Below are 26,878 nucleotides of genomic sequence, written 5' to 3' on the forward strand. Positions count from 1 at the left end.
CTGGAAAACGTATTTGAAAAAATAATTCAAGAAAAATTTCCTAATTTTGCTAGAGAGGTAGACATCCAGATTTTAAAAATCAAGAGAACACCTGCCAGATACCATACAGAATGAATATCATGAAGGCATATAGTCAACAGAGTGTCTAAGGTCAATGCTAATAAAAGTATCTTACAGCCACCTAGAGAAAATGGTCAGATTATGTATGAAGGGGATCTCATCAGGCTTACAGCAGACTCCTCAGCAGAAACCTTTCAAACCAGAATAGATTGGAGGTCTATTTTCAGTGCTGTCAAAGAAAATAAATTCCCACCAAGAATTTTCATATCCCACTGAACTAAGCTTCATAAGTAAGGGAGAAATAGCATATTTTTCAGACAAGCAATCACTAAGGTAATTTATTACCACTATACCAGCCTTATAAGAGATCATTAAGGGAGTTCTAAATGTAGAAACAAAAAAAGACACCTACTAACACAAAATTAAACTTAAGTATATAACCCGCATACCCAATAAAGCAACTACATAATAGAAGATAGAAAACAATAAGCTAAGAACTTCACAATAGAATCAAAATCTCACATATCAATACTTACTTTGAATGTATATGGTCTTAATGCCCCATTTAAAAGGAACAGAGTGGGAAGTTGACTTGAAAGACAAGACTTATCTATCTACTTTCCTCAAGAGACCCATCTCACATATAATGACACCTAAAGCCTCAGGGTTGGAGAAAGATCTACCACGCAAAGGGAAAACAAGAAAAGAGCAACAGTAGCTATTCTTATAAGATAAAACGGACATTTAACTGATAACAGTAAAAAAGGACAAAGAAGGCCCTACATAATGATAAAGGGTTCAATTCAACAAGAAGCCTTAACTTTCCTAAATATATACACATCCAATATTGAAGCACCCAGATTAATAAAACAAGTACTTATGGACCTATGAAAAGACTTAGCCACACAATATTAGTAGGAAACTTCAACGCCCCACTGACAGCATTAGACAGATCATCAAGGCAGAAAACTGACACAGAAGTCCTGAACTTAAATTCAACACTTGATCAGTTGGACCTAATAAATATCTACAGAGCACTCTACCCATCAACTAGAAATTTGCATTATTCTCATCTTCACATAGAACATACTCTAAGATCAACCCATGCTCAGCCATAAAGCAGGTCTCAATAAATTCAAAAAAAGTTAAATAATACCACAGTGGAATAACAACACAAATCAATATCAAGAAGATCTCTCAAAACCAGAAAATTACATGAAAATTACACAACTTGCTCCTAAATAATTTTTGGGTAAACAACTAAGTTAGACACAAATAAACAAAATATTTGGAATAAATGAAAATAGAGACACAACATACCCAAATTTCTGGTATGCAGCCAAAGCAATGTTAAGAGCAAAGTTTATAGCACTAAACACCTACATAGAGAAGTTACAAGGATCTCAAATTAACAATATAATATTACACCTAAAGGAACTAGAAAAATAAAAACAATGTAACCCCAAAGCTAGTAGAAGACAAAAAGTAACTAAAATCAGAGCAGTTCTTAATGAAGTTGAGACCCAGAAATCCATAAAAAGGATCATCCAAGCCAAAAGCTGACTCTTTGAGAGGATAAACAATGTCAATAGACCACTAGCTAGACTAATAAAGAGAAAAAAAGAGAAGATCCAAATAAACACGGTCAGAAATGACAAAGGAGATATTATAAACAATCCCACAAAAATACAATAGATTCTCAGAGACTATTAAGAACAACACTACACACACAAATTAGAAAATCTAGAATAAATAATAAATTCCTAGAAATATAAAACTTCCAATGCTGAAGCAGGAAGAAATTGAAACCCTGAACAGACCAATATCAAATTCTGAAGTTGAATCAGTAATAATAATAATAAAAACCTATGTACCAAAAAGAACCCTGTACCAGATGGATTTATAGTAAAATCTACCAGTTGAACAAAGAAGAGCTGGTACCAACCCTAGTTAAACTATTCAAAGAAACTGAGGAACCTTAGCAGGGCTTCTCCTCACATATTCTACCAAACCAACATCACTCTGATACCAAAATCTGGAAAAGACAAAAGGAAAAAAAAAACTATAGGCCAATATCCCTGATGAACACAGAGGCAAAAATTCTCAACAAAATTCTAGCAAACAAAATCCAGCAGTACATCAAAATGTGAATTAACCATGATCAAATAAGCTTTATGCCTGTGATGCAGGGTTGGTTCAGTGTACACGAATCGACAAATGTGGTTCACCACATAAATATAATTTTTTAAAAAAATATGATCATCTCAATAGATGCAGAAAAAGCATTTGATAAAATTCAACATCCCTTCATGATAAAAATCCTCAAGAAAGTAGGCACTGAAGAAACATACCTCAAAATAATAAGAGCCATCTATGACAAACCCACAGCCAACACTATACTAAAAGGGCAAAAGCTGGGAGCATTCCCCGTAAGAACCAAAAAAAGGCAAGGATGCCCACACTCACCATTCCTATTTAACTAGTACTGGAAGTCCTAGCCAGAGCAATCAGGCAAGAAAAAGAAATAAAAGGCATACAAATAGTAAAAGAAGTCAAATTATCTCTCTTCACTAATGATATAATTCTATACCTAGAACATCCTAAAGACTGCCAAAAGTTCTGTAAGACTGATAAACAACTCCAGTAGAGTTTCAGAATACAAAATCAATGTACAAAACTCAGTAGCATTTCTATACGCCCATAATGTTAAAGCTGAGAGCCAAATTAAGAATGCAATCATATTACAAAAGCCAAAAATAAAATACCCAGGAATGCAGCTAACCAGGGGGGTGAAAGATCTCTACAAGGAAAACTACAAACACTGCTCAAAGAAATCATAGATGACATGAACAAGTGAAAAAACATTCCACACTCATGGAATGGAAGAATCAACATTGTTAAAAATGGCCATACTGCCCAAAGCAATCTACAAATTTAATGCTATTCCTATCAAACTACCAATGCTATTTTTCACAGAAGTAGAAAAATCTATTCTAAAATTCATACGGAAACAAAAAAGAGCCCAAATAGCCAAAGCAATCCCAAGCAAAAAGAACAAATTCCAAGACATCACATCACCTGACTTCTGACTATACTATAAGGTTACAGTAACCAAAACAGCATGGTACTGGTTCAACAGCAGACACACAGACAAACAGAACAGGACAGAGAAGCCAAAAATAAAGCTGCACACTTATAAACATTTGATCTTCAACAAGTAGACAAAACAAGCAATCAGGAAAGGACTCTCTATTCAATAAATGGTGCTGGGGTAACTGGCTAGCCATATGCTGAAGAACAAAACTGGACTTCTACCTATCACCATATACAAAGATTGACTCAAGATGGATTAAAGACAAATATAAGATATAATACTATAAAAATCCTAGAAGAAAACCTCGGAAGTACCTTTCTGGACATTGGCCTTGGCAGAGAATTTACGACTAAGTCTGCAAAAGCGACTACGACAAAAACAGAAATTGACAAGCAGGATCTAATTAAACTAAAAAGCTTCTGTACAACATAGGAAACTATCAACAGCATAAACAGGCAACCTACAGAATAGGAGAAAATATTCACAAACCGTTCATCCAACAAAGGCCCTATATCCAAAATCTATAAACTTAAGATTTAAGCAATTCAACAAAGAAGAAATAATCCCGTTAAAACGTGGATAAACGAAAAGAACAGCCAATTCTCAAAAGAAGACATACGAACAGCAAACAAACATGTGAAAAAATGCTCAACATCACCAATCATTAGAGAAATGCAAATCAAAACCACAAAGACATACTATCTCACATCAATCTGAGTGTGCATTATTAAAGATTCAAAAACAATGGATGCTGGCAAGGCTGCAGAGAAAAAGGAATGCTTATGCACTGTTGGTGGAAATGTTTATTAGTTCAGCCACTGTGGAAAACAGTTTAGAGATTTCTCAAATAACTTAAAAAACAGAACTACCATTACACCCAGGAACCCCATAACAAGTCGTGTTTACTCAAAGGAAAATAAGTTGTTCTATCAAAAAGACACATGCACTTGTATGTTCATCACAGCACTGTTCACAATAGCAAAGACATGGAATCAACCTAACTATCCATCAATGGTGGACTGGATGAAGAAAATGTGGTACATATACAACATGGAATACTATACAGCTATAAAAAGGAACAAAACCATGTCCTTTGCAGCAATGTGGTTGCAGCTGGAGGCCATTAATCTAAGCTAATTAACACAGAAACAGAAAACCAAATACCACATGTTCTCACTTATAAGTGGTAGCTAAACATTGAATACATATAGATATAAAGATGAGAACAATAGACACTGGGGACTACTAGATAGAAGAGGGAGGTGTTGGGGGTGAGGAGTGAAAAACTCACTATACTATACTTACTACCTGGATGACAGGATCTTTCGTACAATATACCCATGTAACGAACCTGCATGTGCACTCCCTGAACCTAAAGTAAATGTTGCAATTTTTGTAAATGATGCATATGAGCCATAGCAATAAAAAGTATATTTTTAAGTAACTGTAGGTTGTTTGCATGAGTTTATATAGTGCAATCAGTATTATTTCAATATTAAAACCATAATCAGAGGCTGGGCACGGTAGTTCACGCCTGTAATCCCAGCACTTTGGGAGGCTGAGGTGGGCGGATCACAAGGTCAGGAGTTCGAGAACAGTGTGGCCAATATGGTGAAACCCCGTCTCTAATAAAAATACAAAAATTAGCCAGGGATGGTGATGGGCACCTGTAGTCCCAGCTACTTGGGAGGCTGAGGCAGAAGAATCGCTTGAACCTGGGAGGTGGAGGTTGCAGTGAGCCGTGATTGCGCCACTGAACTCCAGCCTGGGTGACAAGAGTGAGACTCCATCTCAAAAAAAAAAAAAAAAAAAAAAAAAAAAAAAAAAATCACAAATCAACAAATATAAGGAACTACCAGTATCCTGTTAGCTTTCAAATCCCTGAACTATTAAATTCCTCTCAGGCAGTGACTCAACATAGAAAAACACAATATTTTTATATTAAAGACAAATTGATACAACTATTTACATACTCTGCATTCAGATAAGTATTTATAATCACACATTAAGCTCATCACTGTAAAATTTTAGAATTAGAAAGTCTCTTACAAGTCATTGTGATAGACTGAATATTGGTGCGAAATATATACATGTTCTAATCCCTGGAACCTGTAAATGTTACCTTATAAGGCAAAAGCATATTGCAAATGTGATAGTTAAAGATCTTCAGTGGGGGTTAAGATTAAAGATCTTAACTTAATCCCCACTTAAAATAAGGAGATTATCCCATGGGCTCTAAATGTAATCACAAGTGTCCTTGTAAGAGGGCAGCTGAGGGAAATTTGACTATAGAAAATGAGAAAGCAATTCAAAAACAGAAGCAGAGATTGGAGTGATACAACCATAAGCTAAGGAATACTGGCAACCTCCAGAAGATAGAAGAGGCAAGGAATAGATTCTCCTCTGGGCTCTCCTAAAGACATTGGTCCTGCTGACACCTTGATTTTAGCCCTGTAAGACTCATTTGGGGCCTCTGGCCTCCACAGCTAAGAAAACAAATTTCTATTGCTTTAAACCACTAAATATATAATTTTTACAACAGTAGTAGGAGACTAATACAGTCACTTAACCTATTAGTGCTCAAATTTGCTGGTAAGTGATGGTATTCTTTTAAGATCTCCATTATTTTTCTTGGGAAGGGAAGGGAAAAGGGAAAAACTCTATAATATGTTGACATATTTAATTTTATTAAATGAGCCATGAGCATTTTTTTTCTACCAGAAATGATCACATATTCTATTTGTGGTACACAAATTATACCAATGGTTAAAATTAAAATGTTGAATAAGGTGAATAAAGGGAACTTCTAAACATTTTCTTTGAATAGCCTGCCTTCAGGAGATGAAGGAGATTAAATATCAAACTATTTGGAAAATTTCTGAGAGAATATCATTGTGTGACGTTGGAAGAAAGGAAAATAAAAGCCATACAAAATATATTTAGGTTCAGATTAATTTGTGCTAAATAGTGGACTGGAAAATAATTTTTTTCTTTCTTAAATATTAATACATTTATCTTCCTTAGGAAATATAAATCAGATGAGTTAATAGTAATAAAACCCTCACTTATTTGAATTAGTTAAAAATAATTGAAATTATGGTCAGTAAGAGATGAGATCCCGAAGGCAGATGGCTCTCACATATAAATGAATGGACAGGGAGTTTTAAAGGAAGACTTAGTGCAAGTCCAGGAGTCTAATCATTAAGTACATCTTGTCTGTTCTCAAATGAGGCTTTGCAACTTAATTAAACAACTTCTAATTTCTTCTTAGAAAAAGTTACCAAAAATCAGAACCCAGAAAAAATCAAATCATGGTTTGAGAGAAGTTGTAAGTATAAGATTTATCAAAAGACATATCCATCACAAGTGAGAACATTTGGATCATAAAAATAGAAACAGAAACTAAAGAATGGGGGATACACAATGTTACCACCATTTTATTCTTTGTCCATATTTAAAAGCCTCTAATCTTTTTCTTAAGGGGCCTGTACTAAAACATGCTTGATTTCATAAAATCATGTAGGTGGACTAGGCACTCTCAGTAAATAGTTAAAATAAAAGCCATAGAAGAATAGGCTAACTGAAAGAATATGGGTAGCAGAAACAGCTGTTTTTGTGATCTTTAGACAATTTAATTGCAACACGCCTAATCATTAACTTTTTGCTGCAAATAAGAAAAAAGCTGTCATCACTGTTTGATAACAATTTAAGAATCACTGTCTTAAAATAATCAAGATCTAATCAACCTCTTCATGTGATATACAACCCAGCTGTCAACCCGAGAGGCTGAGTGGCTTGCTGAGATCACCCAGGTAATCAGTAGCATATTCTGGACATGAAGTCAAGTATCCTTATTCCCAGTCTACTAGTGGTAGTTTCTTTCTATCAAACTTTACAAATGTGTTTGTGAGTAAGATAGGTCAAGATTAAATATAAACATTTGGCAAATGTGTGAATTTAGGCTTGTTTATATTTTCATCATGAAAGACACTTACCTTTTTATTTTGGGCATGGCTTTCTCATGAAAACATTTACAAACTCCAAAGTATTTACTATGATTTCTGATTTACAAATTGCTAATGCAACAAAGTATTTGAATATGGCTTGTGTTTTGAAATGCTAAATATTAAACTTAAAAATACCCAATGAGATTCCTACCATCTTCATTTCACACTACCCAGGGACATTACTTATTTGAATCAATCCTATCCATCACTTAGTTCAATAACAGAAAAGCATAGCAAGCATTTGATTCGTAATTTTATGTATTGTACTTTACTATAACAGGTGCTTAGTCCTCGGGCATAAAATAAACTTGTAAAGTCCGCTTAAATGGATCAAGATTCATTATAAAGTAAAAGAAAAGTCATAAATAATTTTGTAGGTAAACAGAAAAAAAAACAGGAACATACATAGAATGACTCAGTAGTTTTAAAATTATTAATATGCAAACAAAGTACCTGTAGTCACTAAGGAGATTATGTAAGACCTCGATGCCAGGGAATACAATATTTTGAGGGGTTAATAAGAGCATAACTTTTAAAATATTACTAATACTCTACACCAACTTTGCTTTCAAAAGTAACAAAATATATTCTCATATAGGTTTAAATAAAATAACGATTTTTTCTATTTCATTCACTTTAAAAATAATTAGCATAACTGTTAATTTCAATGCTTACCTGAAAAAATGCATCCTTTCGACTTAGAGGTATGCTCATGAAAAGTGTCACATAACTTTCTGAAATTCTATCGAATAAGCAGTCTTGGTTTTCTCTGTCAGGCTTAAAAAAATGTGTGAAATTAAAGTCAATATTACAATTTAAAACTGGAATTTGTTTACATGATGACAGCAATTTTATTTATTCTCATGAGCAGATCAATTGGTATAGGACAATCAGCATGGGTTTTTGCATAATGCAGACCCAAATTTTAACACTGGCTGTTATACATTAGCTGTATTACCCTGGGCAAGTTAATTAAGTCCCAGGTTTCTCATCTGTCAAATGTAGGTAATATATACTTATCTTAAAGGCGTGTGGTAAAATTAAATAAGGACAGGGATCATATCTTTGTAACTTTGTATTTCAAGGCCTTAGCACAGTACCTGGCAACAAAAAGCATGCAAACATTTCATTGAGTTAATTATCCTTACATTCCAGGAATAAATCCCATTGGTTATGGTGTATAATCCTTTTAATATGCTGTTGCTTTTGATTTGCTAGTATTTTGTTGAGGATTTTTGTGTCAAAATTCACCATAAAAGATATTGGTAGTTTCTTTTTATTGCAGTGTCTTTTTGGGCTTTAGTATCAGAGTAATACCTTCTAACTCACAGGTTGAGTTAGAAAGTGTTTCCTCTTCAACTTTTTGAAAGAGTTTCAGAAGGACTGGTGTTTATTCTTCTTTAAATTTTGGTAGAATTCCCCAGTGACGCCATCTGGTACAGGGCTTTTCTTTGAAGGGAGGTTTTTGATTACTGATTTAATCTCCTTAATAGTTACAATCTATTTAGATTTTCTATTTCTTTGTGATTCCATCTTGTTAGATTGTATGTTTCTAAGAATTTGTCTATTTCAACTACATTATTCCAATTTGTTGGCATATATTCATTTACAGCACTCTTATAATCCTTTTAACCTCCATAAAATTGAAAATATTGTCCCTTTTTTATAATTTTAGTAATTATAGTCTTCCCTATTTTTTAATAGTCATTCTAGCTAAAGATTTGTCCATTTTGTTCTTCTCAGAGACAGAACTTCTAGTTTTGTTATTTTTTTCTATTCTTTATCTCTGCTGCAATATTTATTATTTCCTTCCTTCTGTTAACTTAGGATTTAATTTGTTCTGTTTCCGGTTACTTAATGTGTGAGACGGTGTGGTTGATTTCAGATCTTTCTTCTTTGATTTTTAATGTTTTATTATTTTTAATTTATAAATCATAATTGTATTTATTTATAGGGTACAATGTATCATTTTGATATATGTATACAATATGAAATGATTGAATCAAGCTACTTAATATATTCATTATCTCAGTTACTTATAATTTGTTGAGGTGAGACATTTAAAATTTACTTTCTTAGCAATTTTGAAGTATACAATATAGTACTATTAACTGTAGTGACCATGTTGTGCAATGGATCTCAAAAAGTTATTCCTCCTGTCTTACTGAAACTCTTTACCCTTTGAACATGTGCCCATTGCCAGCCTTCAGCCCAGCTTCTGAAACTACCGCTCTGCTTTCTACTTCTGTGAGTTCAACTTTTTTAGGTTCCACATATAAGTGAGATCATGTGATGTTTGTCTTTATGAGCCTGGCTTATTCCCCTTAGCAAAATGTTCTCCAGGTTCATTCAGGTTGCCACAAATGTTAGGATTTCCTTTTTTTAAGGCCCAAGAATATTCTGTTGTGTACTTACACCACATTAACCATTCATTCGTTGACAGATAATTAGGTTGATTTCCATGATGGACACTTAGGTTGATTTCCTGTCTTAGCTATTGTGCTGCAATGAATGTGGACATAGAGATATCTATTTGACATATTGATTTCAATTCCTTTGGACGTATATCCAGAAGTGGGATTACTGGAGCATGTGGTAGTTCTATTTTTAGTTTTTGAGAAATCCATACTGTTTTCCACATTAGCTGCAGTAATTCATATTTCCAATCGTATACAAGCATTTCCTTTTCTCCATAACCTCACCAAAACTTGTTATCTTTCACCTTTTTGATAACAGCCATGTGAGATAAAATCTCACACATCAAACAGTTGTGTGAGGTGACATCCCATTGTGGTTTTGGTTTGTATTCCCCTAATGATTAGTGATGTTGAGCATTTTTTCAAATACTGTTCACATAGCTATTTGTATGTCTTCCTTTGAGAAGTGTTTAGAGCCTTTGCCCATTTTAAAAATTTTATCAAATTATTTTATCAAATTTGAAATGTATTATTTATTGTGGTCACCATGCAGTATAATAGATCATTAAAACTTATTTCTCTGCTGTAAGTGAAACTTTGTACCTTTTGATCATCTCAGCTTTCCCCATTTCTCCCCACCCTTGGCCTCTGATAACTACCTTTCTGCTGTTTCTATGAGATTGACTTTTTTAGATTCCACACGTAAGTGAAATCATACAGTATTTGTCTTTCTGTGACTGGCTTATTTCAGTTAGCAAAACATCCATTTCCATCTAGGTTGTTGGAAATTACACAATATCCTTCTTTTTAAAGGCTATATATTTTTATATTATATATAATATATAATATATAAATATATTTAAACATATATTTTATATTACATATTAATTATGAATTTATTGATATAATTTATTATTATGAATATATTTAATATTACATATTAAATATATATTATATATATTTATATACCAAATCTTCTTTATCCATTCATCCATTGATGGACATTCAGGTTTCTTTCATATCTTGGTTATTGCAATTAATGCTAAAATGAACATGAAAGTGCAAATCTTTTCAACACAGCAGTTTAAACTCCTTTGGATATAAACAGAAATGGGATTGCTGGATCTTACGGTGATTCTACTTTCAGTTTTTTTGTGGAAACTTCATACTATTTTCCAAAATGACTGTACTAATTTACTTTGTTCCTTTTAAAATCAGGTTTTCCTGCTATTAAATTGTTTAAATTGCTTATATATTTTGGACATTAACCCCTTATCAGATGTATGGTTTTCAAATATTTTCTCCCATTCTACAGGTTCTCTCTTCAATCTATTGACTGTTTGCTTTGCTCTGCTGAAGCTTTTTAGTTTGATGCAATTCCATGTCTATTTTTTGCTTTTGTTGCCTGTACATTTGGCTTCATACTCAAAAAATCATTGTACAAACCAACGTCATGGAGCTTTTCCTCTGTTTTCTTCTAGTAGTTTTACAGTTTCAGATCTTATATTTAAGTCTTTAATTCATGCTGACTTTTGTATATGATGTGAAATAAGGGTTCAATTTCCATCTTCTGCATGTGGATACTCAGTTATCCCAACAACAGTTATTGAAGACTGTCCATTCTCTGTTTTGTGTTCTTGGCATCTTTGTTGAAAACCAATTAGTTGTAAATGTGTAGATTCATTTGGGGGCTCTCTTTTCTGTTCTATGCGTATATGTGTCTGTTTTTATGCCAATACTCTGCTCTTTTTGGTTACTACAGCATTGTAGTTTATTTTGAAGTTAGGTAGGGTGATACTTCAAGCTTTGTTCTTTTTGCTCAAGATTGCTCAGACTATTCAGGATCTTCTGTAGTTCCACATAAATTTTAGGACTGTTTTTTTCTATCTCTGTTTAAACATCACTGGAATTTTGTTAGGGATTGCATTGATTCTGCAGGTTGCTTTGGGTAGTACAGACATTTTAATAATACTAATTCTTTCAATCTATAAACACAGGATATCTTTCCATTTATTTGTGTCATCTTCAATTTCTTTCATCAGTATTTTATATTTCTAGTATACAGATCTCTCACCTCCTTGGTTAAGTTTAAATCTAAGTATTTTACTTTTTGTTATTACTATTGTAAACAGAATTGTTTTCTTGATTTCTTTTTTGTATAATTCATTGTTAGTGTACAGAAATGCTACTAATTTTTGAATGTTGATTTTGTATCCTGCAACTTAATTCATACAATATTTCTAAGTTTTTTGGTGGAATCTTTAGGATTTTCTGTATATAAGATGTTGTTACAAATAGAGATATTTCACTTCTTCCTTTTCTATTAGGATACTTTTATTTCTTTCTCTGGCCTAATTGCTATGGCTTTCTTCTATTTTAATGTAAGAATTTATAGCTATAAATTTCCCTCTTTGCATTGCTTGTGCTGCATCTCATACGTTTTGGTATGTTGTGTTTTTTTCATTTGTCTCAAGGTATTTTCTGATTTCCTTTTTGATTTGTTCTTTGACCCAGTGGTTGTTCAGGAACAATGGGAACTCAATATACTAACAATGGGAGTATAAAATTGTACATTCACCTGGAAAAACAATGTGACATTTTCTCATTAAGCTGATCATTTTCATACCAAACAACCCCACAATTCCTTTCCTTCTTTGTATGTCTCATACCTTCTGTTTGAGAGCAGGGCACTTTCATAGGCCTGTAGAAACTGGTATATAATATTTATGCTTGGGGATAGGCATTCCTCTTCTTTTGCTAAGCCTTTAGGAGCTGGACTCAAGTCAAGTAATGAGCTGTATTTGGGTTTTGTTTCTTCTATGGTCACTCTCAGTGAAACACAGGCTTCAATTTGCTCCTGTGCTACCTCATTTTTAGATTTCTCAAATAACCAACTTTTGGCCTAATTGAGTTTCTTTCTTTATTTTCTCTTTTTAATGTTATTAATTTTCTCTCTGATCTTTATTATTTTATTTTCTTCTGCTTTCCATAGGTTTGGCTTTTTTTTTTTTCTTTTTCCACTTTCTTAAGGTAGAAGCTGAACTTTCTCTTTCTGGAGAACTTTCTCTTTTTTCTAATGTAGGCATTTTAATTCTATGATTTTCTCTCTAAATACTGCTTTAGTTATATCTCACACATTTTAATCTGTTTTCATTTTCATTTAGTTCAAAATAATTTTTGATTTCCTTATTGATTCCTGATTTGATCCATGGTTACTGAGAATTGTGTTGATTTCCAAATATTTGGGGATTTTCTAGATATGTTATTATTTTATAATATAATTTCATGTTGGTCTGAAAACACTGTTTGACTTGAATTCTTATAAACTTATTAGGATATTTTCATAGCTCAGAATATAGTTAATCATAGCAAATGTTTAATGTGGACTTGAGAAAAATGTGTATTCTGCTGTTACTGGGAGGGGCTATGATTTGAACGTGTCCCCCAAAGTTCATGTATTGAAAACTTGATCCCCATTGCAGTGGTGTTGGGAGATGAGACCTAATGGGAGGTGTTTGGGTCTTGGGGACATTACCCTCATGAACAGATTATGCCATTATCACAGAAGTGGGTTTGTTATCATAGGAGGGGCCCTCTTGCTTGTTCCCTCTCTCACTCTTCTACTTGCTGCCAAGGGATGATGCAGCAAAAAGGCCCTCACCACATGCCGGTCCGTCTATCTTGGACTTCCCAGCCTACTGTGAGCCAATTCATTCTGTTCATTATAAATCACCATTCTGTTATCGTAGCACAAAACCAACTAATAGAAGAGAGATGTTTAATAAATGTCAATTATGTCAAGTTGCTTGACAGTGTTGTTCAAGCCTTCTATATCATAATGTATCTTTACTGATTTTCTGTATATTCCACCAACTATTCAAAGAAGGAGCTGAAGTCTCTATACGTACTGATTTGTGTATTTCTCTTTGAAGTATTACAAGTTTTTATTAAATGTGTTTTGAAGCATTTTTATTAGGTGCATAAATATTTGGAATTGTTATGTTAGGTTGATGAATTGACCACTTCAACATTACAAAATTACTTTCTTTATCCCTGGCAACATTGCTTTGAAATCTACTTTGTATGATGGATTAAAAAAAACTGACTTTGTAAGTTAAATGCCTTTCTTTTGTTGCTGTTTAGAGGGGAATGATGCACTTTTCAGGTATTTGTCTTTTTTGAAGTAAAGGTCCCAAGAGCAATTTTTTTTAAACATTAAGGGTATTATAACATTATCACTGAAATTCTTCTAGTAAAACATTTTCAGGTGCTGTTTATTTCTTCTCTTATTGATTCCCAGATACCCCCTCTGATATGGTTTGGCTGTGTCTCCCCAAACAAATCCCATCTTGAATTGTAATCCCCACATGTCGAGGGAGGGATCTGGAGGGAGGTGACTGAATCATGGGAATGGTTTCCCCCATGATGTTCTTGTAATAGTCAATGAGTTCTCATGAGATCGGTGGTTTAAAAAGTGTGGCACTTCCCCTTCCCTTTCTGTCTTTCCTGCCTTCCTGTGAAGAAGGTGCCTGCTTCCCTTTTGCCTTCCACCATGATTGTAAGTTTCCTGAGGCTTCCACAACCATGCGGAAATGTGAGTCAATTATATCTCTTTCCTTCATAAATTGCTCAGTCTTAGGTGGTTCCTTATAAGAGTGTGAAAACAGACTAATACACCTTCTTTATCTGTTCAATCCTAATCAGAATTCTCACCTTTCTAATTCTGGATCTTCTGATTAAAAATCTGACTTAGACTCTAATTATATAATATGTGATATATATTATGATAGATATAATATATGAAGTCTAATTTCAAAGATCCAGAATCTTTTGAAATCTATATTAAAGTTTTAACTCCTCTGAAAGAACTCTAGACATCAAATAGGATTTCTAATGTGTGGAATGCTCAAAAACTAATCTCTGTAGTTGCATCCAGAAAAGCATTTTTGTACTAGACTTATCTCTACTGAAAAATTAATTAGGGGGAGGAGCCAAGATGGCCGAATAGGAACAGCTCCGGTCTACAGCTCCCAGCGCGAGCCACGCAGAAGACGGGTGATTTCTGCATTTCCATCTGAGGTACCGTGTTCATCTCACTAGGGAGTGCCAGACAGTGGGCGCAGGTCAGTGGGTGAGCGCACCGTGCGCCAGCCGAAGCAGGGGTGAGGCATTGCCTCACTCGGGAAGCGCAAGGGGTCAGGGAGTTCCCCTTCCAGAGGTGACAGACGGCACCTGGAAAATCGGGCCACTCCCACCCGAATACTGTGCTTTTCCGACGGGCTTAGGAAACGGTGCCCCAGGAGAGTATAGCCCACACCTGGCTCAGAGGGTCCTACGCCCACGGAGTCTCGCTGATTGCTAGCACAGCAGTCTGAGATCAAGCAGCAAGTCGGCAGCGAGGCTGGGGGAGGGGCGCCCGCCATTGCCCAGGCTCGCTTAGGTAAACAAAGCAGCCTGGAAGCTTGAACTGGGTGGAGCCCACCACAGCTCAAGGAGGCCTGCCTGCCTCTGTAGGCTCCACCTCTGGGGGCAGGGCACAGACAAACAAAAAGACAGCAGTAACCTCTGCAGACTTAAATGTCCCTGTCTGACAGCTGTGAGGAGAGCAGTGGTTCTCCCAGCACACAGCTGGAGATCTGAGAACGGGCTGACTGCCTCCTCAAGTGGGTCCCTGACCCCTGACCCCCGAGCAGCCTAACTGGGAGGCACCCCCCAGCAGGGGCAGACTGACACCTCACACGGCCCGCCAGGTACTCCAACAGACCTGCAGCTGAGGGTTCTGTCTGTTAGAAGGAAAACTAACAGAAAGGACATCCACACCAAAAACCCATCTGTACATCACCATCATCAAAGACCAAAAGTAGATAAAAACACAAAGATGGGGAAAAAACAGAGCAGAAAAACTGGAAACTCTAAAAACCAGAGTACCTCTCCTCCTCCAAAGGAACGCAGTTCCTCACCAGCAACGGAACAAAGCTGGACGGAGAATGACTTTGACGAGCTGAGAGAAGAAGGCTTCAGACGATCAAATTACTCCGAGCTACGGGAGGATATTCAATCCAAAGGCAAAGAAGTTGAAAACTTTGAAAAAAATTTAGAAGAATGTATAACTAGAATAACCAATACAGAGAAGTGCTTAAAGGAGCTGATGGAGCTGAAAACCAAGGCTCGAGAACTACGTGAAGAATGCAGAAGCCTCAGGAGCCGATGCGATCAAATGGAAGAAAGGGTATCAGCCCTGGAAGATGAAATGAATGAAATGAAGCGAGAAGGGAAGTTTAGAGAAAAAAGAATAAAAAGAAACGAGCAAAGCCTCCAAGAAATGTGGGACTATGTGAAAAGACCAAATCTACGTCTGATTGGTGTACCTGAAAGTGATGGGGAGAATGGAAACAAGTTGGAAAACACTCTGCAGGATATTATCCAGGAGAACTTCCCCAATCTAGCAAGGCAGGCCAACATTCAGATTCAGGAAATACAGAGAACGCCACAAAGATACTCTTCGAGAAGAGCAACTCCAAGACACATAATTGTCAGATTCACCAAAGTTGAAATGAAGGAAAAAATGTTAAGGGCAGCCAGAGAGAAAGGACGGGTTACCATCAAAGGGAAGCCCATCAGACTAACAGCGGATCTCTCGGCAGAAACCCTACAAGCCAGAAGAGAGTGGGGGCCAATATTCAACATTCTTAAAGAAAAGAATTTTCAACCCAGAATTTCATATCCTGCCAAACTAAGCTTCATAAGTGAAGGAGAAATAAAATACTTTACAGACAAGCAAATGCTGAGAGATTTTGTCACCACCAGGCCTGCCCTAAAAGAGCTCTTGAAGGAAGCGCTAAACATGGAAAGGCACAACCGGTACCAGCCACTGCAAAATCATACCGAAATGTAAAGACCATTGAGACTAGGAAGAGACTGCATCAACTAACGAGCAAAACATCGAGCTAACATCATAATGACAGGATCAAATTCACACATAACAATATTAACTTTAAATGTAAATGGACTAAATGGTCCAATTAAAAGACACAGACTGGCAAATTGGATAAAGACTCAAGACCCATCAGTGTGCTGTATTCAGGAAACCCATCTCACGTGCAGAGACACACATAGGCTCAAAATAAAAGGATGGCGGAAGATCTACCAAGCAAATGGAAAACAAAAAAAGGCAGGGGTTGCAATCCTAGTCTCTGATAAAACAGACTTTAAACCAACAAAGATCAAAAGAGACAAAGAAGGCCATTACATAATGGTAAAGGGATTAATTCAACAAGAAGAGCTAACTATCCTAAATATATATGCACCCAATACAGGAGCACCCAGATTCATAAAGCAAGTCCTGAGTGACCTACAAAGAGACTTAGACTCCCACACATTAATAATGGGAGATTTTAACACCCCACTGTCAACATTAGACAGATCAACGAGACAGAAAGTCAACAAGGATACCCAGGAATTGAACTCAGCTCTGCACCAAGCAGACCTAATAGACATCTACAGAACTCTCCACCCCAAATCAACAGAATATACATTTTTTTCAGCACCACACCACACCTATTCCAAAATTGACCATATCCTTGGAAGTAAAGCTCTCCTCAATAAATGTAAAAGAACAGAAATTGTAACAAACTGTCTCTCAGATCACAGTGCAATCAAGCTAGAACTCAGGATTAAGAATCTCACTCAAAACCGCTCAACTACGTGGAAACTGAACAACCTGCTCCTGAATGACTACTGGCTACATAACGAAATGAAGGCAGAAATAAAGATGTTCTTTGAAACCAACGAGAACCAAGACACAACATACCAGAATCTCTGGGATGCATTCAAAGCAGTGTGTAGAGGGAAATTTATAGCACTAAATGCCCACAAGAGAAAGCAGGAAAGATCCAAAATTGACACCCTAACATCACAATTAAAAGAACTAGAAAAGCAAGAGCAAACACATTCAAAAGCTAGCAGAAGGCAAGAAATAACTAAAATCAGAGCAGAACTGAAGGAAATAGAGACACAAAAAACCCTTCAAAAAATAAATGAATCCAGGAGCTGGTTTTTTGAAAGGATCAACAAAATTGATAGACCGCTAGCAAGATTAATAAAGAAAAAAAGAGAGAAGAATCAAATAGATGCAATAAAAAATGATAAAGGGGATATCACCACTGATCCCACAGAAATACAAACTACCATCAGAGAATATTACAAACACCTCTATGCAAATAAACTAGAAAATCTAGAAGAAATGGATAAATTCCTCAACACATACACCCTCCCAAGACTAAACCAAGAAGAAGTTCAATCTCTGAATAGACCAATAACAGGAGCTGAAATTATGGCAATAATCAATAGCTTACCAACCAAAAAAAGTCCAGGACCAGATGGGTTCACAGCCGAATTCTACCAGAGGTACAAGGAGGAGCTGGTACCATTCCTTCTGAAACTATTCCAATCAATAGAAAAAGAGGGAATCCTCCCTAACTCATTTTATGAGGCCAGCATCATCCTGATACCAAAGCCTGGCAGAGACACAACAAAAAAAGAGAATTTTAGACCAATATCCTTGATGAACATTGATGCAAAAATCCTCAATAAAATACTGGCAAACAGAATCCAGCAGCACATCAAAAAGCTTATCCACCATGATCAAGTGGGCTTCATCCCTGGGATGCAAGGCTGGTTCAATATACGCAAATCAATAAATGTAATCCAGCATATAAACAGAACCAAAGACAAAAACCACATGATTATCTCAATAGATGCAGAAAAGGCCTTTGACAAAATTCAACAACCCTTCATGCTAAAAACTCTCAATAAATTAGGAATTGATGGGACGTATCTCAAAATAATAAGAGCTATTTATGACAAACCCACAGCCAATATCATACTGAATGGGCAAAAACTGAAAGCATTCCCTTTGAAAACTGGCACAAGACAGGGATGCCCTCTCTCGCCACTTCTATTCAACATAGTGTTGGAAGTTCTGGCCAGGGCAATTAGGCAGGAGAAGGAAATCAAGGGTATTCAATTAGGAAAAGAGGAAGTCAAATTGTCCCTGTTTGCAGATGACATGATAGTATATCTAGAAAACCCCATTGTCTCAGCCCAAAATCTCCTTAAGCTGATAAGCAACTTCAGCAAAGTCTCAGGATACAAAATCAATGTGCAAAAATCACAAGCATTCTTATACATCAATAACAGACAAACAGAGAGCCAAATCATGAGTGAACTCCCATTCACAATTGCTTCAAAGAGAATAAAATACCTAGGAATCCAACTTACAAGGGATGTGAAAGACCTCTTCAAGGAGAACTACAAACCACTGCTCAAGGAAATAAAAGAGGATACAAACAAATGGAAGAACATTCCATGCTCATGGGTAGGAAGAATCAATATCATGAAAATGGCCATCCTTCCCAAGGTAATTTACAGATTCAATGCCATCCCCATCAAGCTACCAATGACTTTCTTCACAGAATTGGAAAAAACTACTTTAAAGTTCATATGGAACCAAAAAAGAGCCCGCATCGCCAAGTCAATCCTAAGCCAAAAGAACAAAGCTGGAGGCATCACGCTACCTGACTTCAAACTATACTACAAGGCTACAGTAACCAAAACAGCATGGTACTGGTACCAAAACAGAGATATAGATCAATGGAACAGAACAGAGCCGTCAGAAATAATGCCACATATCTACAACCATCTGATCTTTGACAAACCTGAGAAAAACAAGAAATGGGGAAAGGATTCCCTATTTAATAAATGGTGCTGGGAAAACTGGCTAGCCATATGTAGAAAGCTGAAACTGGATCCCTTCCTTACACCTTATACAAGAATCAATTCAAGATGGATTAAAGACTTAAATGTTAGACCTAAAACCATAAAAACCCTAGAAGAAAACCTAGGCAATACCATTCAGGACATAGGCATGGGCAAGGACTTCATGTCTAAAACACCAAAAGCAATGGCAACAAAAGCCAAAATTGACAAATGGGATCTAATTAAACTAAAGAGCTTCTGCACAGCAAAGGAAACTACCATCAGAGTGAACAGGCAACCTACAAAATGGGAGAAAATTTTCGCAACCTCCTCATCTGACAAAGGGCTAATATCCAGAATCTACAATGAACTCAAACAAATTTACAAGAAAAAAACAAACAACCCCATCAAAAAGTGGGCGAAGGACATGAACAGACACTTCTCAAAAGAAGACATTTATGCAGCCAAAAGACACATGAAAAAATGCTCACCATCACTGGCCATCAGAGAAATGCAAATCAAAACCACAATGAGATACCATCTCACACCAGTTAGAATGGCGATCATTAAAAATTCAGGAAACAACAGGTGCTGGAGAGGATGTGGAGAAATAGGAACACTTTTACACTGTTGGTGGGACTGTAAACTAATTCAACCCTTGTGGAAGTCAGTGTGGCGATTCCTCAGGGATCTAGAACTAGAAATTCCATTCGACCCAGCCATCCCATTACTGGGTATATACCCAAAGGACTATAAATCATGCTGCTATAAAGACACATGCACACGTATGTTTATTGCCGCATTATTCACAATAGCAAAGACTTGGAACCAACCCAAATGTCCAACAATGATAGACTGGATTAAGAAAATGTGGCACATCTACACCATGGAATACTATGCAGCCATAAGAAATGATGAGTTCATGTCCTTTGTAGGGACATGGATGAAATTGGAAATCATCATTCTCAGTAAACTATCGCAAGAACAAAAAACCAAACACCGCATATTCTCACTCATAGGTGGGAATTGAACAATGAGAACACATGGACACAGGAAGGGGAACATCACACTTCAGGGACTGTTGTGGGTTGGGGGGAGGGGGGAGGGATAACATTGGGAGATATACCTAATGCTAGATGACGAGTTGGTGGGTGCAGTGCACCAGCATGGCACATGTATACATATGTAACTTACTGCACATTGGGCACATGTACCATAAAACCTAAAGTATAATAATAATAATAATAATAATAATTACAATAAAAGAAAAAAAAATTGTGGTAAAAAAAAAAAAAAAAAAAAAAAAAAGAAAAATTAATTATGCCAAAAATCAACTTAAAAAATAAATTTTTAAAAATCACTATACCCTAAATTTATGGAGAAACCACCACCAAAAGGAGTCATGCAAAACAGCAATGGAGGCTTCTGAGAGAAAATGAGTCTTCCAGATTTTAAAAACTCTTTCCTATGGAAAAAAACAAAAGAGAGATGCATGGAGATTAAAATATATTACAAAACATGTTAATGTAGATCAGCACTTTCCAACAGAAATTTAACATGAGCCACATACATAATGTTAAATTTTCTTGTAGCCACATTAAAAAAGTAAAAAGTGAAATTAATTTTAGTGATATTTTATTTAACCAAATATATTTAAAATATCATTTCAACATAATTTTTATAAAAATTATTAAAATATTTTGCATTCTATTTTTAGTACTAAGCATTTGAAATATGGTATATATTTTTGATAGCAAATCTCAACTTGAACACTACATTTTCATCAGAAGTGCTAGATTAATATTTAGACTTCATAGAATACATGTTTGTAATTTTCTTCCAAACATAATTAAAAGCTTTTTAATAACTAAATCAAATTCAGTTTTTAGATTTATATATAAAGTAGTTAAAAGAAATACAATAAAAAATTCAGCTCCTCAGTCATACTAGTCATATTTCATATGCTCAATAACCATATTTGGCTAGTAGATATGGAAAGGACACCAAGAACAGCAAAAATGTAAGATTCATGCCATTATTTCCCCCTTTTCTACTGAGGACAAATATCAACAATCAATCATGGACTTATATTCCAATAAGCCCCTATCCTAAGCCTGTCTAGTATTCTTCCTAAGCAAACAATTAATCAAAATTGGAATAAACGGCTAAATTTGTCTACTGTAACTACTAGAAAATATAAGTTTTAGTTTAAATAGGCAGATTCAGTAGATTATTTTATCTTCTTATTCACAAAATGTTTTAATGCCAGATTGAGTAACATTCAAGATTTCTTTTAAGTGCATCCAGAGGTAAGAATTCCTCTTCAAGTACAGGTCTATAAAAAGGACATCATATAAACTTTCATGGCAAGAAAATTATTATGTATTCTGTGGGGACACATCTTTTTCATAGGCCACTAAGTATAGTATGATGTACACTGGTAACAGCTTCAACTTGGATTTAATACATTTTAATGAAAAAGAACATATGTAATGTACAAAAACACAAAGAGCAGAAAATTGAAATAGAGGGCAAAATGACCAGTTTTACCAGGTAACCATCCCACCCTTATTTTTAGCCCTCATGCTCACTGGCTATTGATCTAATTACCTCCCAACACCTGCAGTTTTTCATTGTTTGGTTACCCTATAGGGATACTACCCAAAAATTCCCACAGACACTTGAAGACTCAGAAGAAACACCCAGAAGGGTTGTGAAGAAGGGCACTCACAACTTATTTCAGGATCAAAAATGAGCAGGCTAAAACATCCTGAGCTGACAGAGCAGGAACAGACAAGAAGGAAAAAACACATGTTACGGTTACATGCCAAGCCAGTGTACGCTAGCAACCTCAGGGTCCCAAAGCAGTAACATAGAGTTTAACACATTCTTTTCTGGTAATCAGTGGGTTAGACACATCACTGGTCTTTCCTGCCAAATTTAATGCCCAAAGGATCAAATCTTGTTGAATACCTAATTTATCATAGCTTTAAGTAAAGGTCTGATTCATTAAATCATACTGTCAAAATGTATCCTACAATAAAATGAAATATTTACATACATCAAAATTATGGGCTTTTAAAATAAAAAGATAAATTTGTTCGGCATCCAAATGTCTGGGTAGCTGAGTAAGTTCATTTGCTTTGAATCCTGTGAAGCTGCAACCCTAGAAAGAGGAAAATATAACAGGAGAGTAAATATTTCACTCTTCTCACTATAGTAGACTCATATAACTACAAAAGACCAACATTTAACTATCACTCACTAACATAATTACTTTACTTCTTTTTACTAAATTAACTAAAAGGTATATAATCCATCTAAGAAAAACCTTCGGCCACACACGGTGGCTCACGCCTGTAATCCCAGCACATTGGGAGGCTGAAGTGGGTGGATCACTTGAGGTCGGGAGTTCGAGACCAGCCTGGACAACATGGTGAAACCCTGTTTCTATTAAAAATACAAAAATTAGCTGGGCGTCATGGCACACGCCTGTAATCACAGCTACTTGGGAGGCTGAGGCAGGAGAATCACTTGAATCTGGGAGGCAGGGGTTGCAGTGAGCCGAGGTTGCGCCACTGCACTCCAGCCTGGGCCACAGAGTGAGGCTCCATTCCCCACACCCCCTGCAAAAAAAGAAAAACTTTCATATTTTCTGCTTCTTTGAAATTAAGAACCCTAGCACATTCATATGCCATATCTAAAATAAAAACAAAATCATATTTCAGAACTAATTTTGATATAAACTCAAATGATCAAGAATTTTAGCTAGACTACACATAAGTAAATAAAGACTAGGCAGAAAGAGAAAGCTTCTATACCTGTTTCCAACTCTCTCCTCTGGTACCTCTCTCTATATTTAGAGCTATGTTTATATTGTTGTAAACATTATTTTAGTCCTACATAACACACTTGATATACAATCTGGCAGAACAGAAATTTTAAGTACCTCTATATTCTTCTCTGTTTCCATTTCATCTGAAAGCTGGAAAACATTTTAAATAAAATCTTTAAAACTCTAAATTAAAGAAATTTTACATTTAGTAAATTTGTTCAGTTAACTAGTATGCATAGATAAATATAGATACATGTATATATATCCTACAGAGGCCTAAAATACTATTGCTGTGTTTGATACTGGAAATTCAAAGATGGCCTTTGCCCTCAAACTAGTTATGGTTCAAAAACGGAATCAGATACATATACAAGCAAAACAAATAGATATAAGGGCTATAATAAATAAACTACTTATTACAGTTAGGTTCCCTGGGAAATAGACTCTCTGGGGAAGTTTAGTGTTCAGAATGTTTATTGCGAGTGCTTTTGGAATCAATGCCTTTTGGAATCAATGCCTTTGGCAGTCAAGGGAAGAGGCAGGATTGGGCAGATGGAGAAGTTAGCTATGATGGAGACCTAATAGCCACAACTGGCTCGAAGAAGAGTTCTAGAGCTGAAAGTATCGATCAGAGCTGTCCTGCATTGGACTGAAATAGCCAAGCCTTTCTGCTCCAACTTGAGCAGTCATTGGATGGTTCCTGGAAAGATGTTTCCTCAGAAGAGGAAGTTCTCTGGAGGTAAGTAAACCAATGAAGGGGCTGACAGTTGAAGGGTGTCCCTTAACAGCACTCTTAGGCCCTAAAGCACAGATCCTTCTTTGAAAGGGAATTGGGTGGCAAATTTTAATGTCTACTACACTGCTTTATACACATAGATTAGTTTTTGATCATCTAGTCATGTTTACATACATATATATAAAACATACATTATATATATATACTAAGACAGACATAGATGGATAGATAGATGATAGATAGATAGATAGATAGCAGGTTAATTTCCACATTCCTAATTACTCCAACAATAACTAAGCTTACAAGTAAGTTTTACACACACAATACCACACATACACACATATTACACACATATTACACACACATATATTAGAAAGGAGATGACATATGACATATAAAACAAATTGGAAAGAAAGATGTATTGCTTCCAGAAAGAGGATCATATTATTCTCACTTTTTAAAGTGTACACAGGAATAAGAAAGAGAGACTTTTTAGGAAAAATGAGATCAAATATGATTGGAAAGAAGGCTATGTGCTTGAAAGCTATAGATCAATAAAGATGGGGTCAGAAATGGGACTATATTAAAATAGGAGGCTGCCATACAGCAAAGGAAACAATTAACAGAGTGATGACACAACCTTTGTAATGGGAGAAAATATTTGCAAACCATTTATTTAACAAGAGACAAATATCCAGAATATATTAGTATTTAAGGCACTGGAACAACTCAACAGCAAAAATAAACAACAAATAATACCATGAAAAAGTAGGCAAAGGATCTGAATATACATTTCCCAAAAGAAGACATACAAATGGCCTAAGAAAAACGTTCAACATCACAAATCATTAGAGAAATGCAAGTCAAACCCACAATGAAATATCATCTTATCCAAGTCAGAATGGCTATTATCAAAAGACAACAAATGCTAGTAAGGATGAAGAGAAAAGAGAATTCTTATAATATTATTGGTGGGAATGTAAATTAGTACAGCTATCATGGAAAACAGTACAGAGGTTTCTCAAAAAACTAAAAATAGAACCGTCATACAATTAGTCCAGCAATCCCACTACTCAGTATCTCTCCAAAAGAAAGGAAATCAAAGGGATACCTGCACTCTCAGGTTTACTGGAACACTATTCACAATAGCTAAGGTATAGAACCAACCTAAGTTTCCATCAAAGGATAAATAGATAAAATGTGGTGTACATACACAATGGAATACTACTTAGCCATTAAACGAATGAAATCCTGTCATTTGCAGCAATATGGATAAAACTGGAGGTTGTTTGTTAAGTGAAATAAGGCACAGAAAGACTTATGTGTTCTTACTCATAAGTGGGAACTTAAAAAGTTTATTTTGTGGAGGTATAGAGTAGAATGGTGGTTACCAGAGGCTGTGAGAAGGGTGTTTGGGGAGTGGAGGAGATTAAGAGAGGTTGGTTAATGTGTACAAACATATAGTTATTTAGAATGATTAAGTTCTACTGTTTGATAGCATAGTAGGGCAACTATAGTTAGCAACAATGTATTGTATATTTCAAAATAGCTATAAAAGAATATTTGAAATGTTCCTGACACAAAAAATGATAGCTATTCTAAATAACCTGATTTGATCATTACACATTGCATGCATGCATCAAAATATCACATGTACCCTGTAAATGGGTACAATGATTATGTATCAATAAAAAAGATGAAGTCAGATTTAATTAAATGTTAAGGTTAATCTCCAAGTCCTGGCTTTATTCTGCAGGAGGAAAAGAAACAGTGGAAGTTTTCAAGCAGCAGAGTTGCAGTAACAAAAAACATAGTTTTTGGTCATATAACCTGAAAACGAGACCACAAAAATATAAATACATGTTAAAATTCTGATTGATACATCCAATAAAACTTTTATATTTAACAAAAAGAATAAGTATTAAAACTTTTGTTAGTATAATTTACCTAAAGCCCATTTCAATAGATTTTGAAAAGTCATTTGATAAAATTAAGCAGCCAGAATTTTAAAACTTCTTTGAAAGGAGCATGCCTTGTAAATGTGAGGAAATACAGAAAAGCCACTTGGCTGAGCAAGTGCCCAGCTACTAACCAGTATGCTTAAGCACCATCTACTACTGAACCACATCCCAAACTTCAACACTAAAAATACTTTGCAAATACATGCCCCGATAAAACCAAGGACAATAATTCAGCTACAAAAAAAGACCCAACACAAAGTCTCAGCCCTCTGAAAACATCCAGAAACAAAGCCAATTGACTACACTCAAACTACACCACAGTTAAAGGAACATCAGCCCATACAGATGAGAAAGAATCAGCACAAGAACTCTGGCATATCAAAAAGCCAAAGTGTCTTTTTCCTCCAAATGACACACTAGTTCCAGTAATAGTGCTTAACCAGGTTGAAATGGCTGAAATGACAGGCAAAGAATTCAGAACATGGATAGAAATAAAGATCATGAAAATTCAGGAGAAACTGAAACCAACTCCAAAGAATCTAAGGATTACAATAAAACAATACAGGAGCTGAAAGTTGAAATGATAATTTTAAGAAAGAACCAAACTGAACTTACAGAGCTGAAAAACACACTACAAGTATTTAATAACACAATCACAAGTATTAACAGCAGAATAGACCACGCTGAGGAATGAATCTCAGACTTCAAAGATTGCTTCTCAGAAATAACTCAGTCACACAAAAATAAATAAAAAATAATGAACAAAACCTCTGAGAAATATGAGATCATGTAAAGAGATCAAATCTATACTCACTAGAGTTCCTGAAAAAGGGGGAGAGAAAAGGAACTTGGAAAACATATTTCAGGACATCATCCATGATAATTTCCCAAATCTCGTTAGAGAGGCCAAAATTCAAATTCAGGAAACGCAGACAGAACCCTTGTGAGATACTATACAAGATGACCATCCACAAGACACATAGTTATCAGATTCTCCAAGGTTGACATGAAA

General features: G+C 35.5%; 1 protein-coding gene across 6 annotated transcripts in view; it reads right to left on the bottom strand.

The window, feature by feature from the left end:
• Positions 1–26,878, bottom strand: part of FAM227B (family with sequence similarity 227 member B) — a 305,085-nt gene that overhangs the window by 232,451 nt on the left and 45,756 nt on the right. For all 6 annotated transcript variants that reach the window (XM_054531451.1, XM_054531453.1, XM_054531449.1 and 3 more), the window contains 4 exons: positions 23,284–23,319; positions 22,396–22,500; positions 20,701–20,799; positions 7,837–7,938 (listed from right to left, as the gene is read on the bottom strand). In XM_054531451.1, coding sequence (XP_054387426.1) covers positions 7,837–7,938; positions 20,701–20,799; positions 22,396–22,500; positions 23,284–23,319 — 342 coding nt within the window. The remainder of the gene's footprint in view (positions 1–7,836; positions 7,939–20,700; positions 20,800–22,395; positions 22,501–23,283; positions 23,320–26,878) is intronic.

The sequence above is a fragment of the Pongo abelii genome, chromosome 16 (genome assembly GCF_028885655.2).
Source record: "Pongo abelii isolate AG06213 chromosome 16, NHGRI_mPonAbe1-v2.0_pri, whole genome shotgun sequence".
Classification (NCBI taxonomy): Eukaryota; Metazoa; Chordata; class Mammalia; order Primates; family Hominidae; genus Pongo; species Pongo abelii.